The 17,244-nt window shown below is 42.4% G+C and overlaps 1 protein-coding gene across 1 annotated transcript in view; it reads right to left on the reverse strand.

The window, feature by feature from the left end:
* Positions 1-16,928, reverse strand: part of ism2a (isthmin 2a) — a 78,689-nt gene extending 61,761 nt beyond the window's left edge. Inside the window, exons 1-2 of the mRNA XM_060828580.1 lie at positions 16,662-16,928; positions 5,274-5,516 (exon numbers count right to left, since the gene is read on the reverse strand). Coding sequence (XP_060684563.1) covers positions 5,274-5,516; positions 16,662-16,802 — 384 coding nt within the window. The 5' untranslated portion in view covers positions 16,803-16,928. The remainder of the gene's footprint in view (positions 1-5,273; positions 5,517-16,661) is intronic.
* Between the last annotated feature and the right edge of the window lie 316 nt (positions 16,929-17,244).

A 17,244-nucleotide genomic window follows, 5' to 3' on the forward strand; every position in this document is an offset into this window, starting at 1 on the left:
TTACAAGGATGTTGTTAGTGTTAGAGGATCTGAGCTACAGGGAGAGGCTGAACAGGCTTGGGCTGTTTTCCCTGAAGCTGAGGGGTGACTTTACAGAGATTTATAAAATCATGAGGGGCATTGATAGGGTAAATAAACAAGGTCTTTTCCTGGGTTGGGGGAATCTAGAATTAGAGGGGATAGGTTTAGGGTGAGAGGGGAAAGATATAAAAGAGACCTTCGAGGCAACATTTTCATGCAGAGGGTGGTGCATGTGTGGAATGGGTTGCCAGAGGAAGTGGTGGAGGCTGGTACAATTGCAACATTTAAATGGCATCTGGAAGGATATATAATTAGGAAGGGTTTGGAGGGAAGTGGCAAGTGGGTTGGGATATCTGGTCAGCATGGACGAGTTGGGCCAATGGATCCGTTTCCAAACTGAATCTTACAGAATACTGAATGGCCTGGACAGAGTGGATGCTGGAAAGACATTGCCATTGGTAGGAGATACTGGGACCCGAGGGCACAGCCTCAGAGTGAAGGGAAGATCTTTTAGAATGGAGATAAGAAGAAACTTCTTCAGCCAGAGATTGGCAAATCTGTGGAATTCACTACCACTGAAGGCTGTGGAGGCCAGGTCTTCGAGTATATTTAAGACAGAGATCAATAGAGACTTGATGGGCTGAATGACATAATTTCTGCTCCAGTATCTTATGGTCTTACAGTCATAAAGTCATAGAGACGTACAGCACGGAAACAGAAACTTCGGTCCAACTCGTCCATGCCGACCAGATATCCCAACCCAATCTAGTCCCACCTGCCAGCACCTGACCCATATCCCTCCAAACCCTTCCTATTCATATATCCATCCAAATGCCTCTTAAATGTTGCAATTGTACCAGCCTCCACCACTTTCTCTGGCAGCTCATTCCATACTCGTACCACCCGCTGTGTGCAAAAGTTGCCTCTTAGATCTCTTTTATATCTTCCTTCTCCCACCCTAAACCTATGTCCTCTAGTTCTGGATCCCCCCGACCCCAGGGAAAAGACTTTGTCTATTTACCCTATCCATGCCCCTCATAATTTAGTAAACCTCTATAAGGTCACCCCTCAGCCTCTGACGCTGCAGGGAAAACAGCCCCATTCTGTTCAGTCTCTCCCGATAGCTCAAATCCTCCAACCCTGGCATCTTCCTTGTAAATCTTTTCTGAACCCTTTCAAGTTTCACAACATCTTTCCAATAGGAAGGAGACCAAAATTGCATGCAATATTCCAACAGCGGCCTAACCAATGTCCTGTACAGCAACATGACCTCCCAACACATGTACTCAATACTCTGACCAATAAAAGAAGCATACCAAACGCCTTCTTCACTATCCTATCTACCAGCGACTCCACTTTCAAGGAGCTATAAACCTGCACTCCAAGGTCTCTTTTTTCAGCCACACTCCCTAGGACCTTACCATTAAGTATATAAATCCTGCTAAGATTTGCTTTCCCAAGATGCAGCACCTCACATTTATCTGAATTAAACTCCATCTGCTACTTCTCAGCTCATTGACCCATCTGGTCCAGATCCTGTTGTAATCGGAGGTAACCCTCTTCACTGTCCACTACACCTCCAATTTCGGTGTCATCTGCAAACTTACTAACTGTACCTGTTATGCTCGCATCCATATCATTTATGTAAAGTAGAGGGCCCAGCACCAATCCTTGTGGCACTCCACTGGTCACAGGCCTCCAGTCTGAAAAACAACCCTCCACCACCACCCTCTGTCTTTTACCGTTGAGCAGTTCTGTATCCAAATGGCTAGTTCTCCCTGTATTCTGTGAAATCTAACCTTGCTAATCAGTCTCCCATGGGGAACCTTGTTGAATGCCTTACTGAAGTCCATATAGATCACATCTACTGCTCTGCCCTCATCAATCCTCTTAGTTACTTCTTCAAAAAACTCAATCAAGTTTGTGAGACAGGATTTCCCATGCACAAAGCAATGTTGATTATCCCTAATCAGTCCTTCCCTTTCCAAATACATGTACATCCTGTCCCTCAGGATTCCCTCCAACAACTTGTCCACCATCGACATCAGACTCACTGGTCTATAGTTCCCTGGCTTGTCCTTACCACTTTTCTTAAACAGTGGCACAGTGCTAGCCAACCTTCAGTCTTCCGGCACTTCACCTGTGACTATTGATGATACAAATATCTCAGCAAGAGGCCCAGCAATCACTTCTCTAGCTTCCCACAGAGTTCTAGGGTACACCTGATCAGGTCATAGGGATTTATTCACCTTTATGCTTTTCAAGACATCCAGCACTTCCTCCTCTGCAATATGGACATTTTGCAAGATGTCACCATCTATTTCCCTCCAGTCTATCCATATCCTTTTGCATAGTACATACTGATGCCAAATACTCGTTTAGTATCTCCCTCATTTTCTGTGGCTCCACACAAAGGCTGCCTTGTTGATCTTGGAAGGGCCCTATTCTCTCCCTAGTTATCCTTTTGTCCTGAATGTATTTGTAAAAGCTCTTTGGATTCTCCTTAATTCTATTTGCTATAGCTATCTCATGTCCCCTTTTTGCCCTCCTGATTTCCCTCTTAAGTATACTCCTACTTCCTTTATACTTTTCTAAGGATTCACTCGATCTATCCTCTCTATACCTTACATATGCTTCTTTCTTTTTCTTAACCAAATCCTCAATTTCTTTAGTCATCCAGCATTCCCGACACCTACCAGCCTTTCCTTTCAGATAAAAACAATGACTGCAGATGCTGGAAACCAGATTCTGGATTAGTAGTGCTGGACAAGCACAGCAGTTCAGGCAGCATCTGAGGAGCAGTAAAATCGATGTTTCAGGCAAAAGCCATCCTGATGAAGGACTTTTGCCTGAAATGTCGATTTTACTGCTCCTTGGGTGCTGTCTGAACTGCTGTGCTTTTACAGCACCACTAATCCAGAATCCAGCCTTTCCTTTCACCCTGGCAGGAATATACTTTCTTTGGATTCTCATTATCTCATTTCTGAAGGCTTCCCATTTTCCTGCCGTCCCTTTACCTGCGAACATCTGCCTCCAATCAGCTTTTGAAAGTTCTTGCTTAATACTGTCAAAATTGGCCTTGCTCCAATTTAGAACTTCAACTTTTAGATCTGGTCTATCCTTTTCCATCACTATTTTAAATCTAATAGAAATATGGTCGCTGGCCCCAAAGTGCTCCCCCACTGACACATCAGTCACTTGCCCTGCCTTATTTCCCAAGAGTAAGTCAAGTTTTGCATCTTCAGTAGGGGTATATCCACATACTGAAACAGAAAATTTTCTTGTACACACTTAACAAATTCCTTTCCATCTAAACCCTTAACACTGTGGCAGTCCCAGTCTATGTTTGGAAAGTTAAAATCCCCTACCATAACCACCCTGTTATTCTTACAAATAGCTGAGATCTCCTTACAAGTTTGTTTCTCAATTTCCCTCTGACCATTAGGGAGTCTATAATACAATCCCAATAAGGTGATCATCCCTTTCCAATTTCTCAGTTCCACCCAAATAACTTCCCTGGATTTATTTCCATATCCTCTCAGCACAGCTGTAATGCTATCCCTTATCAAAAGTGCCACTACCCCTCCTCTCTTGCCTCCCTTTCAATCCTTCCTATAGCATTTGTATCCTGCAAAATTAAGCTGCCAGTCCTGCCCATCCCTGAGCCACGTTTCTGTAATTGCTATGATATCCTAATCCCATGTGCCTATAGTCTTATAGTCTTAGGGTCTGGACTTGCTGTAGGCCAGACCAGGTTAGGATGGCAGATTCCTGACTTAATAAACATTAGTGAACCAGAGGGTTTTTAAGAGTGCTTACAGGTCTTTTTAAAATTCTGGATCTTGTGACATTGAATTCATATTTCACAATCTGCCACGGTGGATTTCAAACCCATGTCCCAGGATCATTGACTTTGGATTACTATTGTAGTGACCACCACCTGATGAAGGAGCAGCACTCCAAAAGCTAGTGCTTCCAATTAAACCTGTTGGACTATAACCTGGTGTTGTGTGATATTTAACTTTTGTAGTGACATTATTACTACATCAGCACCCTTCCCAAGAATCTGGTGAAAGTGGGAGAAGCAGAGTCAATTGAACACATGGTCTCTCTAACTTGGCATTTGTAGACTATTTTCATTCGATGATGAAAGTGAGAGGAGAGAGTGTTAATGAAACAATGATAGAGAAAAGAAGCTGGACATTGTTCCTGAGAAAGATCTCAAAATGTTGATGTTTTCAGAAAAGGACAATGTGGCAATGTGGTGCTTGAACTATCCAGTTGGACTGGTGATTAAATCTTCAAGGCTGGAGAAAAGAAGAAGATGGAAAAAAAAGTAAGGTGAAGAGGACGACGAAATCATAGAAGTATTGATCATGCAAAGAAATAGGACAGATTCTCCTTTGATCAAATTATTTGGTATCAGTCCAATGCAAAAGAGATTGAATCAGGCAGACTCCAGTATTCAATCATCTGCAGATTAATGCTGCAGCAATAAATTACATCACATCATTTGATCTTCATTGAACAATGGGTTTGGGAGTCTTGAAATCATTTTAGTCACAAGTAGAACAAACATGGAACAAGATGATGCCCAACAAAAACAGGTGACGGTGTCCGATTCAAGTCGTTAGATGAATATGTGATTGAGCTGAAAATGTGTTGCTGGAAAAGCACAGCAGGTCAGGCAGCATCCAAGGAACAGGAAATTCGACGTTTCGGGCATAAGCCCTTCATCAGGAATGGTTGGCTGAATTTCCAGAAATGTATTAGATTAGATTAGATTAGACTTACAGTGTGGAAACAGGCCCTTCGGCCCAACAAGTCCACACTGACCCGCCGAAGCGCAACCCACCCATACCCCTACATTTACCCCTTACCTAACACTACGGGCAATTTAGCTTGGCCAATTCACCTGACCCGCACATCTTTGGACTGTGGGAGGAAACCGGAGCACCCGGAGGAAACCCACGCAGACACGGGGAGAACGTACAAACTCCACACAGTCAGTTGCCTGAGTCGGGAATTGAACCCGGGTCTACAGGCGCTGTGAGGCAGCAGTGCTAACCACTGTGCCACCGTGCCAATAGTGTGTGGGAATCAGAGATTGTGTAGATCATTCCCTCAAGAGATTTGAATGGATGAAGAAGGGTGCATGTTAGAGTAGGTTGCTCACAAATTGTAAAAGGAAGGGGATTTCTCTTTTCCCCAAGCTCCGCTATTGTTTACAAGTCATTAATTGTTTCTCTCACCTGAATATTTGGGTTCTGAGCATTAAGATCTGCATTTGTCAGGTCAGGGAAATTCTTCAGGTCCAGGACGAAAGGATCCACTTCCTCCAAGTTGGACCCAAAATTTGGCTGTGCCTGAGTGCCCTGCGTCTGTTGAGGTGACCACTGCTGCTTGTGGTGTTGCTGGCTGTTCTGCTTCCAACTCTCCAGCTTGTTGTTTTCCTCGGGCCTCTGAGTCGACCTCGGCATTGATTGGCTTTTGACCTTTGGAACAAAGCAGCAAGATTCAGTCACAGGATGTAACAGTAATAGTTGCCTCAGGCATGTTTGTAGAGTGAAAGAAATGCTTTGTTGGTTTATGTTCGACTCCCTCAATCTGTAGAAGGTGTTAACTGTTGCTGTGCTATTGTTTGAAACAATCTCTGTCCAGAGCCAAGAGCCTGTTCAGGGCCTGGCTTTGCAAAGCTGACTTCACTCACCTAGCAGTGGTGGACTGTGCTTATCCTGAACTAAATTACACTCTTCCTTTGAAATAGAGTACAATTTATTATATGTGTCTGTTTAATTCTGTTGGATTGAACAGGGCAGGTGACTGAGGCAAGTGGGGGAGCACTTTGGGGCCAGTGGCCATAATTCTATTAGATTTAAAGTCTGGTTGAAGATTTGTAGCTCGGGTGTCCGTTGTTGTGGTTCTGTTCGCCGAGCTGGAAGTTTTTGCTGCAAACGTTTTGTTCCCTGGCTAGGGAACATCATCAGTGCTATGCTATTAGATTTAAAATAGTGATGGAAAGGATAGACCAAATGTAACATTTGAAGTTCTAAATTGGAGAAAGGTCAATTTTGACGGGTTTAGGAAATAACTTTCAAAAGCTGCTTGGGGGCAGATGTTCGCAGATAAAGGAACGGCTGGAAAATGGGAAGCCTTCAGAGATGAGATAACGAGAATCCAGAGAAAGTATATCCCTGTTAGGGTGAAAGGAAAGGCTGAAAATGTGTAGCTGGTTAAAGCACAGCAGGTTAGGCAGCATCCAAGGAATAGGAAATTCGCGTTTCGGGCATAAGCCCTTCATCAGGAATCAGGTCCTGATGAAGGGCTTATGCCCGAAACGTCGAATTTCCTATTCCTTGGATGCTGCCTAACCTGCTGTGCTTTAACCAGCAACACATTTTCAGCTGTGATCTCCAGCATCTGCAGACCTCATTTTTTACCTGAAAGGAAAGGCTGGAAGGTATAGGGAATGTTGGATGGCTAAAGAAATTGAGGTTTGGTTAAGAAAAAGAAAGAAGCATATGTCAGGTATAGACAGGATAGATCAAGTGAATCCTTAGAAGAATATAAAGGCAATAAGAGTATACTTAAGAGGGAAATCAGGAAGGCAAAAAAGGTACATGAGATAGCTTTGGCAAATAGAATTAAGGAGAATCCAAAGGGTTTTACAAATACATTAAGGACAAAAGGGTAATAGGAAGAGAATAGAGCCCCTCAAAGATCAGCAAGGTGGCCTTTGTGTGGAGCTGCAGAAAATGGGGAAGATACTAAATGTATTTGGCATCAGTGTTAACTGTGGAAAAGAATATGGAAGATATAGAATGTATGGAAAAAGATAGTGACACTTTGAAAAATGTCCATTTACAGAGGAGGAAGTGCTGATGTCTTGAAACGCATAAAGGTGGATAACTCCCCATGACCTGATCAGGTGTACTCGAGAACTCTGTCGGAAGCTAGAGAAGTGATTGCTGGGCCTCTTGCTGAGATATTTGTATCATCAATAGTCACAGGTGAGGTGCCGGAAGACTGGAGATTGGGTAACGTGGTGCCACTCTTTAAGAAGGGTAGTAAGGACAAGCCTTAATAGACCAGTGAGCCAGACGTCGGTGGTGGGCAAGTTGTTGGAGGGAATCCTGAGGGACAGAATGTACATTTATTTGGAAAGGCAAGGAATGATTATGGATAGTCAACATGGCTTTATGCTTGGGAAATCATATCTCACAAACTTGATTGAGTTTTTTTAAGAAGTAACAAAGACAATTGATGAGAGCAGAGCGGTAGATTTAATCCAAATGGACTTCAGTAAGGCGTTCAACAGGGCTCCCCATGGGAGACTGGTTAGCAAGGTTAGATCTCACGAAATACAGGGAGAACTAGCCATTTGGATAGAAGGCAGAGGGTGGTGGTGGAGGGTTGTTTTTCAGACTGGAGGCCTGTGATCAGTGGAGTGCCACAAGGATCAGTGCTGGGTCCTCTACTTATTGTCATTTATATAAATAACTTGAATGTGAGCATAAGAGGTATGGTTAGAAAGTTTGCAGATGAAGGTGTGGTGGACAGTGAAGAAGGTTACCTCAGATTAGAATGGGATCTTGATCAGATGGGCCAGTGGGCTTTAATTCAGTTAAATGTGAGGTGCTGCATTTTGGGAAAGCAAATCTTAGCAGGATTTATACACTTAATGGTAAGGTCCTAGGGAGTGTGGCTGAACAAAGAGACCTTAGAGTGCAGGTTCATAGCTCCTTGAAAGTGGAGTCGCAGGTAGATAGGATAGTGAAGGAGGAGTTTGGTATGCTTTCTTTTATTGGTCAGAGTATTGAGTACAGGAGTTGGGAGGTCATGTTGCGTCTGTACAGGTCATTGGTTAGGCCACTATTGGAATATTGTGTGCATTTCTGGTCTCCTTCCTACCGGAAAGATGTTGTGAAATTTGAAAGGGTTCAGAAAAGATTTACAAGGATGTTGCCAGGGTTGGAGGATTTGAGCTATAAGGAGAGGCTGAACAAAGTGGGGCTATTTTCCCTGAAGCGTTGGAGGCTGAGGAGTGAATGTATAGAGGTTTACAAAATCATGAGGGGCATGGATAGAATAAGTTGGCAAAGTCTTTTCTCTGGGGTCAGGGAGTCCAGAACTAGAGGTCATAGGTTTAGGGTGAGAGGGGGAAGATATAAAAGAGACCTAAGGGGCAACTTTTTCACGCAGAGGGTGAATGAGCTGCCAGAGAAAGTGGTGAAGGCTGGTACAATTGCAACATTTAAGAGGCATTTGGATGGGTATATGAATAGGAAGGGTTTGGAGGGATATGGAACTAGTGCTGGCATGTTGGACTAGATTGGATTGGGATAACTGGTCGGCAAGGATGGGTTGGACCGAAGGGTCTGTTTTCATGCTGTACATCTCTATGACTCTATGAACAGATATATAATGTTGCGGTAATGTTATATCTTTATATCTTTCCACATTTCAACCTGATATCCCAGAAAAATCACTTTAATCTGGAATGACAGAGGCATGCTATCTGCTTTCTCGATGAAGGCTTTTAAATCTGCCAAACAAATTTCAATTTGTGGGACCCACTATGAAATAATGAACTCATGGAACTCACAAGATATGTTAGTATCCAGTGAATGGAAGAATTGTATTTATTAAATGCTAAGGGGCTGAGGTACTGCCCCCAGTTAGAAACCATTTTATAATGACAACAATGTCTTCTGCGCAATTCTGCTGTTAAACTTTGTTATTTTGTGGATTCAAACAAATGCAAACTTACTGGGAGTTTGAGCGCTATTTGTGCTATTTGGAATGTATTTACAAATGTTGGGTTTTAGGGTATTAAAAAACAAAAGTTGGGATAAGACGTCTTTTTTTTATGGATTGTAATCTGTAACTAATGGAGTGCCACAGGGAACATTACTGGGGCTATAATTATTTACAATGTATATTAGTGACTTGGATGAGGAATGTGGATATATTATAGCCAAGTTTGTGGACGACACACAAAAATTGGTGGGGAAGCAAGTGGTGAAGATGACACAAAGAGTCCAAAGAGAAATACAGACAGATTCAGCAAGTGGTGGAAAACTTGGCAGATGGAATATAATTTGGGCGAATGTGAATTTATACACTTTGGCAATAAGAATTTTATTTAAATGGAGAAAGCTGCTGAACAGAGGGCTGTGGGAGTCCTCGTACGTAAATCACAAAAAGCTAGTATTCAAGTTCAGTAGGTAATAGAGAAGGCAAATGGAATATTGGCCTTTATTTCAAAGGGAATGGAATTTAAAAATAAGGAAGCCTAGCAAAAATTACACAAGGCACTATACAAGTCAGACTACAACTGGAATACTGTGAACAGTTTTGGGCTCTTTAACTAATGAAAGATGTACTGGCATTGGAAGCAGCCCACAGAAGGTTCACCCGACTGATACCAGCTATGGAGAGGCTGTCTGATGAGGAGAGGTTGAGGAGTTCACACCTGTACTTTTAGAAATGTATAAGAATGAGAGGCGACCTTTTTGAAACATACAGAATTCTAAGGGGACTTGACAGGATACTTACAGAAAGGTTGTTTCCCCTTGTGGGACAGTCTAGGACCAGCGAGCATCATCTCAGCATAAGGAATTATATATCTGGGTCAGAGATGAGGAGACATTTCTTCTCTCAGGGTTGTGAATTTGAAGAATTCTTTACCATAAAGGGATGTTGAGGCTGGGCCAATATATTCAAGACTGAGATAGACATTTTTATTCAGTAAAGGAATTAAAAGTTATGGGGAAAATGCAATAAAGTGAAAGATTATCTGATCAGTCAGTATCTCATTGAATGGTAGAGCATTCTCGATGAGCTGATTGGCCTATGTCTCTTATGTCTTATGGTCTTAAAGCCTGAACTAAACATTGTTCAATTTAAGTTGAAATCTATCAGCCTTTAAAATAGAAAGGTAGATCCTTAATACAAAAAAAATCTATTTTCTTTAAAACAATTTACAGCCAATTGCTGAAAAGAGAATTTTTTGTCATGCACTCATTAGGACAAATGCAGGAATGCCAAATTTCAAACAAGCTGTTGTGATTAGTTGGAAGTTGGCATTCTTGTTTTTGTTATGATGCATGCAAGATGAAAAGCTTCAGCAACATGTCCCTCTTTTCAGAACTACTGAATGCAGAAATACCTCAAATTGCCTTGTAAAGCATGGAAATAGACATCAAACAGAAGATGAAAGGGTTCAAATATGGTGAAAGATTGCATACATCTGGCTAGTATTTAAGAAACTGCCTTTTCTTTTACTTACATTTACTCTACTTTTCTGAAATACTGAACTATTCATCTCAGGGGTTTTTATTTTAAAAACCTCATTTAAATATACGCAAACAACATGTCAGACAACTCCCAACACTCTCAGAGGACTAAAAAAAAATCGTACTGAAAAATGTCTCCCATTTTTGACACCCAACATAGAAATATAAATAAAACTTAAAGAACCTATATGTTCTGTCCACAATACAGCCCAGGTTTCCAAATGACAATAAGTTGTGATCCTCCATCACAAAGTGCTTGAGATTTTAAAAATCTGATAGGATAGATAGGAAGAAGTGATTGGTTCTGGTGGGCAGACGAGAATACAAAATGACATAACTTTAGAATTCCAGCAAGGCTGTTTGTGGGGGGTGGGGGGAAGTATCAGAATGCATTTAACACAAAGGACAATGTAAATTTAGAACCAATGGAAGATGGATTAATTGAATAACTAATATTGGTTGATTCTTGTTGAACGAGGATATTAAGGAAAATGGAACCAAAGCAGCAAAGATATAATGAGAAACAAAAGCAAAAATTGCTGGAAAAACTCAGGACTGGCAGCATCTGTGGAGAGAAATCAGTGTTACTATTTTAGGTCCAGTGATCCTTCTTTAGAAAACTGAGGACTATCTTTGGAGACAAAAGAGAAGGCACAGACTTTGTAAACTGTCAGAATGACAGCATTGCCAAGATAAATTCAGTGAAGGGAAACTTCCCAGCCCACAGAATAAATGTTTTTGTTCTCTCTCTGTCTCAGCCTAATGTATGTCTTCTTTTCCTTGCTTTTTATATTTTTTGCGGTTTCCTGTGGTACGATTCTCAGCAGACGAGTATAGCATTAACATTCCTTCACAGCGACCAACTACAGAGACAAATCCTGAAGAATGGACCAAATACTGGGCACTGACATCAATTCATGGGAATTTTCCAGGGAGTGGCTTGATCTCCCAGCATACTTGTTGTCCCACGAGGCAGGAGTGTGCCTCTTGAGACTAGGTCTTAGCCATGAGAATAAAATAGGAACTGCACCAGGTCATCCAGTCCATGGTCCATATTCAGTAAGGCTACCTTCTGCCTCAATGTTATTTTCATGTCCTAACTCCACACTTCCTGACTCCCTTTAACAGCACAAAACTGTCAATCTCCTGACTTGCAGAAATTCAAATGATGGACAATCCATTAATAATATTCCTGAGGAATAGTCAGATCGTATCTCTCCACAGATGCTGCCAGACTGGTTGAGCTTCTCTAGCTTCTTCTGCATTTGACGGAGAATCCGTGTCTCACTGGGGTAGAGAATTCCAAAGATTCACAGCCTCATTTCAGTCCTAAATGATCAATCTCTTACCCTGAGGTATATCCTTCAGGACTAAATTGTCCAGCCAGAGGAAACAATCTCTTAACATTTATTGTATCATCAAACTCTCTCAGAAATTTAATATCTTTCAGTGGGATTACCCCTCAATCTTCAAAACTTCAGAGAATAAGGGCCTGTTAAATAAAGCCATGATTTCAACTTAATTCATCGGTGGATTTTCCTTCGTGTGTGGGGGAGTTTAGAAGTTTAGTTACTGGGCTGTGCGATGAAGTTGACTGTTTAAGACCAGTTCTGCCCATTGCTTATCTTCATAAATGCTCATTCAAAAGAGCCGGGAGCAGAAAAGTTTCTTTAAACCAGCAAGAGCTTGTAATATGGAGTGTGCTGCCTGAAATGGCAATTTCAACAGTAATTTTCCAAAAGGAATTGGAGAAGTGGTTCCAAATAGAATAGCTCACAGGGCTATGAGCAAGTGGACTGATTGGAAAGTGCTTTCACGGGCATAATAGGCTGAAAGGCCTCATTCCGTGCTGCATAATCCAATGAGGCCGGCCTTGTATCAGAGGAGTTCATAGGCTCTTTCACAAGAGGCAATGTGGATTATTATGTCTAGGAATTTCTGGAATGTCAAGATGGGGGTGATATTGTGGTAATATCACTGGCCTAATAATTCAGAACCCCAGGCCGTTGTTCTAGGGAAATGGGTTTGAATCTCACCAAGGCAGGTGGTGATAATTTGAATTCAACAAAAGTTTGAAATTGAAAGCTGGCCTAATGACCTCTTGTTGATGGTTAAAAACCCACTAATGTTCTTTAGGAAAGGAACGTGTCATCTTCACTTGGTCTAGCCGACACACGACTCCAGACCCAGAGCAATGTGGATAACTCTGAACTACCATCTGGGCAATAAATACTGGCTCAGTCAGAAATGCCTGCAATCCATGAACAAAATTGAAAATACAAAGGCATTTTGTAACTCCCAGGAAGATGAGCTGGTGGGGTTGCCAACCCTCCAGTTTTGCCCTGGAGTTTGCAATGATTGAAGATTTATTCAAATAGTTTTCGTTGCGCTTTCTGTGAACATTTTGTTTTGTTAGAAAAGTTACGAAATATTGGCAAACTGCAGCAGGAAGGCACAGTGGGTGAAGACTGTTTAACCAGCTGAGGTATTAAAGGAGAGTGGGTCAAGTCACACAATGAAACCTATGAACCAGAGTTGACAACTTAATGAGTGAGTGTAGTCGAATTGATCTTCTGATTTACTTCCTGGCAAAAATAAGGTCAGAGCACTGACCCAGTTTGTAACTGCCCAAGTTGAAGGGTCATGTTGACGAAATGAAGTACGAGTCATTGCTGGAAAAGGCACCATCTTCAGGGCAGCAGCTGTCAGTGACCCAGTCTTAAGGACTCTTTGCCTGAAACTCATTCCACGTCCGAAATACTGTCGCCACTGACAATACCCTGATATAATTGTACTCCCTTATAGCAGTAATGTGTTCATCAAGCAACAATATGCTCTTGGTCTGCCTACTCCCAGGTGAAGGAAAGCAGTGAGAGAATAAATTTATCATCTTCCAGCACCTTACTAATTCTCAGAATCTTAAGAAGCTACTGTTGAAGGCTTGTAACTTCAGAAACCCTGCAACTCTCCATCATCTCTATCCTTCTCCAGTTCTGGCCTCTTGTGCAGCCCCAATTTTCATGAGGCCTCAGCTCTTTTTTCAGCATCTATGGTTTTAATTCTCTCTTCTAATATTGATACCCCTTGAATCCTATGTCCCACCGGTCTCATGTAGCACGGTGTCAGGTTTTGATTGCTAACCTTTGGACATTTTGCTACATTAAAGGTGGTGTATAAATTGTTGCTGTTAAGCAGGAAGTGAGATAACAAATCTATGCAGCCTCCTGCAGTCCCTTATAAACAGCAATGAGATGATGACCAAGTTATCAGGATTTTGTGGGGTGTGGGGGAGGGGGGAGGGGGGAGTGAAGGGAGAGAGAGGTGGGAGAGAGAGAGAGGTTATCAAGTTTTGATATCAGTATATCAACAAAGATATAAACAAATCAACATTAAGAAGAGAGATTTCAGTGGGTGCTGGATTCTGGAGACTCAGTATGTTATCTCTGCCATCTCACAATTGCTGCAGTGAAGTTCAGGACCCCCATATGACCACCAACATGGTCCTAGTCTCAGAGCATCTTTCACAGTAACATTCCACCCAGTGGGTCCACATCACTCTCACAGGGAAAGAGAGAGAGAGAGAGATAGAGAAAATCAATGAGTGGGGTTGGCTAGAAGGAGTGAGAGAGTAGGGGAGAGAGAGTCAGAGTGTGTATGTATATGGGGAAGAGAATGGGATTTTTGGAAAGGGAGTGGCGGGGAGACAAAGGGAGTAGAGAGAGTCGGATGGATAGACTTGGGGGGAAAGAGAGAGAGTCAAAAGAGAGTGGGGAGAGGGAGAAAGCAAGATGGGAAAGGAATTGTAAGGGAAGACAGAGGGAGAGTGTGGGGTGGGAGAAAAGGAAGAGCGAATGAAGAGAAAAAGAGAGTAGAGAGGGTGAGAGAAAAGGGGCAAGGGGAAGGAATGGAGAGTAGAAAGTATCTAGTAAATAGAGAGAAAAAAAACAAATATAGCGCTGAGCATAGAGTTAGAGGAAAAGGAAGCAAACAAGAGGAGAGGGGAAAAGAGAAAGAGTAGATGCACACACTGGGATCTGGAGCAGAAAGTGTAACTCAATCTTCCCCTCCCAAATCCACTATTGCTGAAACTATGCTGAGAACAGAATAAACGACAGGTCAAGTTACAGAGCTGAATTCCTCCAAATATGATGTGGAGATGTTAATGTTGGATTGGGATGGACAAAGTCAGAAGTCAGTGTTAGTGACGTTCACCTGACAAGGGGCAATGCTACAAAAGCTTGTGATTTCAATAAACCTGTTGGACTATAACCTGGTGTCATGTGACTTCTGACTTCCTCCGCGTTGGACAGGCTTGCATTTTTCAATAGAATGAATTATGATAGTTATTCATAAAACAAATAAGTAAAATGCTCAATAGTTTGACTTTGATTTTGTGTGGGTTTTAATATCAGAGCTACTAGCAGTGAGACATTACCCATGAATAAGACTTCAGAAAGTGAGTCAAACCAGAGCTAAGCCCACCAGAGTTTGACTTTTTCGCCTACAATCAGGAACAGATGAGATCTGAAGAAATCCTCATCATTGGATCAAATCAAAAGCACATCACAGAACAACAGAAACTGTGCTCATTGCAATACATTGAAAATCAATGATGAGAGCTTGTGAAAGACATCAATCATTCTGTGAAAGGGTGGGGGGAGGTAGGGTTTGGTCATAAAAATACTTCTGAAAGCAGGCCATCTGGTGAACACGTTTAGTTTGAACTCCTTAGGTCTTACTGGAATTACACACAATTTGAAGAGGAATGAGTATGACCACAAGGGTCCATATTAACCAGAATCTCTCCATTGGGACCCGTACTAACCAGAGTCTCCTCGCCATGAGAAATGTCACACAATCTCTTCTGAGTGAAAGGCAAGTGTTTGAGGAGCAGTTCCTGTGATTTCTTGAAGGAAGTTTGGAGCCGGAACCCCTCCCCACTACACACAAAAACAATCAAAGCCCCTTACTTAGTTCATGCAGAATGACAGTCTGCCTATAGTCTAGGAGGGATGGAGGGAGTTTTGGCTGCAGTGGTAGTTTGGAGTTTGAGTCCTTGGCACAAAGCCCTGCCGCTGACTGTTGGGGGTGTGTGTGAGTGCGTGTGTGTATCTCATCCTAGGACAAACAATCTGTCCCTCCGGGCTACATGAAACCTTCCTGGGCCTCTGACTTTGAAACGTTATGAAGGGAAGGGACTGTAAATGTTTACAGGTGCAATATCTCAGAGAAATTGAAGGTTTCACTACATTTTTAAAGCACATGGGCAAAGTTATATATATTTTTTAAAAAATGAGTCTAAAGCAAAACTGACCCCGACATATAAACTTCAACTCTCCCCAATGACCAAACCAAAACCCCCTCCCTGGGTGCCCTGAACTGTAACTCAGTGGAGTCAAAATCTCCTGTAGCTCAAAGTTATTAAAAGGGGCGTATGCAGCAAGCGGTAACTCTGTGTTAGAGATTTGAACTGTGAGCCAGTGGCGATACAACTCTGGGTTCCTGTCAGCCCAGCACTAGCTCGTATCCCAGCCCTAATCCCTGGAGAGGAGCGGAGAAGAGGGTTTCAGACTGAACTGCATGCAGTTTTGATTTTAAAAAACTCTTAAGACTGAATACAGGAAACAGGGAGCAGGCTTCCTTGTTTAACTGCAAGAAGCTGTAAACATTCAAACTTGGGCAAGAACATGCACAGAGTCACAAGCACACGAACAATACATATACAGATAGCACACATACAAACACAGACATAAATACAAGGGACACACAAATACAGACAAATACAGACAGCCACATACAAACAGACACAAACACAGTGCAACACATCATTAAAGGCAAATTACAGATAAGCAGTATAAATTCACACATCGAGACACAAATATAGATAGAAAGCACAAATACACACAGAGACAAATGCAAACAGGCACACAGACATGCACATATACTGACACAAATATAGACAAGCACACACAAGTAGGTGGAGTGGCTATGCTAAACTACCCATAATGTTCAGGGATGAGTAGGTTAGTGTATTAGCATAGGAAATGCAGGGTTACAGGGACAGGTTAGGGAGATGGATCTGAGTGAGATGCTCTTCGGAGGATCGGCATGGACTTGTTGGGCCGAATGGCCTGTTTCCACACTGTAGGGATTCTATGAAATATATAACACACAAACCCAGCGCAGAAAGGCAAACATAAACAACGTACCTTCATAATACAGATCCCACTTTCTACTGATATAACTTCTCACTTTCAAGTATTTACCTTGCTCCATCTTTCTGGACGTTTTTTTAAAAAAAAGCTAATATGATTTAAAATCAATCCAAGGACACTGACTCACCTCGCCTCCCGTGCTGCTACTGCTCGTTTCCTGCTGACTGCTCGGCTGCAGTTTGCCGGTTGGCAGTGCCCGGAGCAAGACGAAGAAAGTGGTGAGAGAGATGAGGGCCAGGAACTGAAAGGTCTCTCTGATCAGCCGCATCACCTCGCCGTGTGTCTCAACGTGTTAATGTGAAATAACCCTTGGAGAGTGGAGCTGGGGGAGGGAGGGAATCTAGAAAGTGTTCTTTTTTTCAGAAAGTGCACGTCTCCCGCTTAGATAAGCTTCGGTTTCTCTACAAGTCGCTGCTGGAGTCACTCCAAGTCTACACAGTCGGTGTTCAGGATAAATGTGATCTTCGCCCCCCCACCACCCCTCCAAACTCTCTTTCCTCAAACCCTCCCTCAGCTGCAGTCCAATGTCCTTCCACTAAATACCTTTGCCAACCTTTAGTCTAGCTCCTATCTAAAACTGACCCTATCTGGATCCAGACGGAGGGAATATCGAAGATACAAGTATATATTTTTACAAAAGTTTGAACTTTTCAAACGAATCCCGTTCTCTTTCGTCTGAAGTGTCCTTTCTGCTTAGTCTCTTATATGCT

The sequence above is a fragment of the Hemiscyllium ocellatum genome, chromosome 8 (assembly GCF_020745735.1).
Source record: "Hemiscyllium ocellatum isolate sHemOce1 chromosome 8, sHemOce1.pat.X.cur, whole genome shotgun sequence".
Classification (NCBI taxonomy): Eukaryota; Metazoa; Chordata; class Chondrichthyes; order Orectolobiformes; family Hemiscylliidae; genus Hemiscyllium; species Hemiscyllium ocellatum.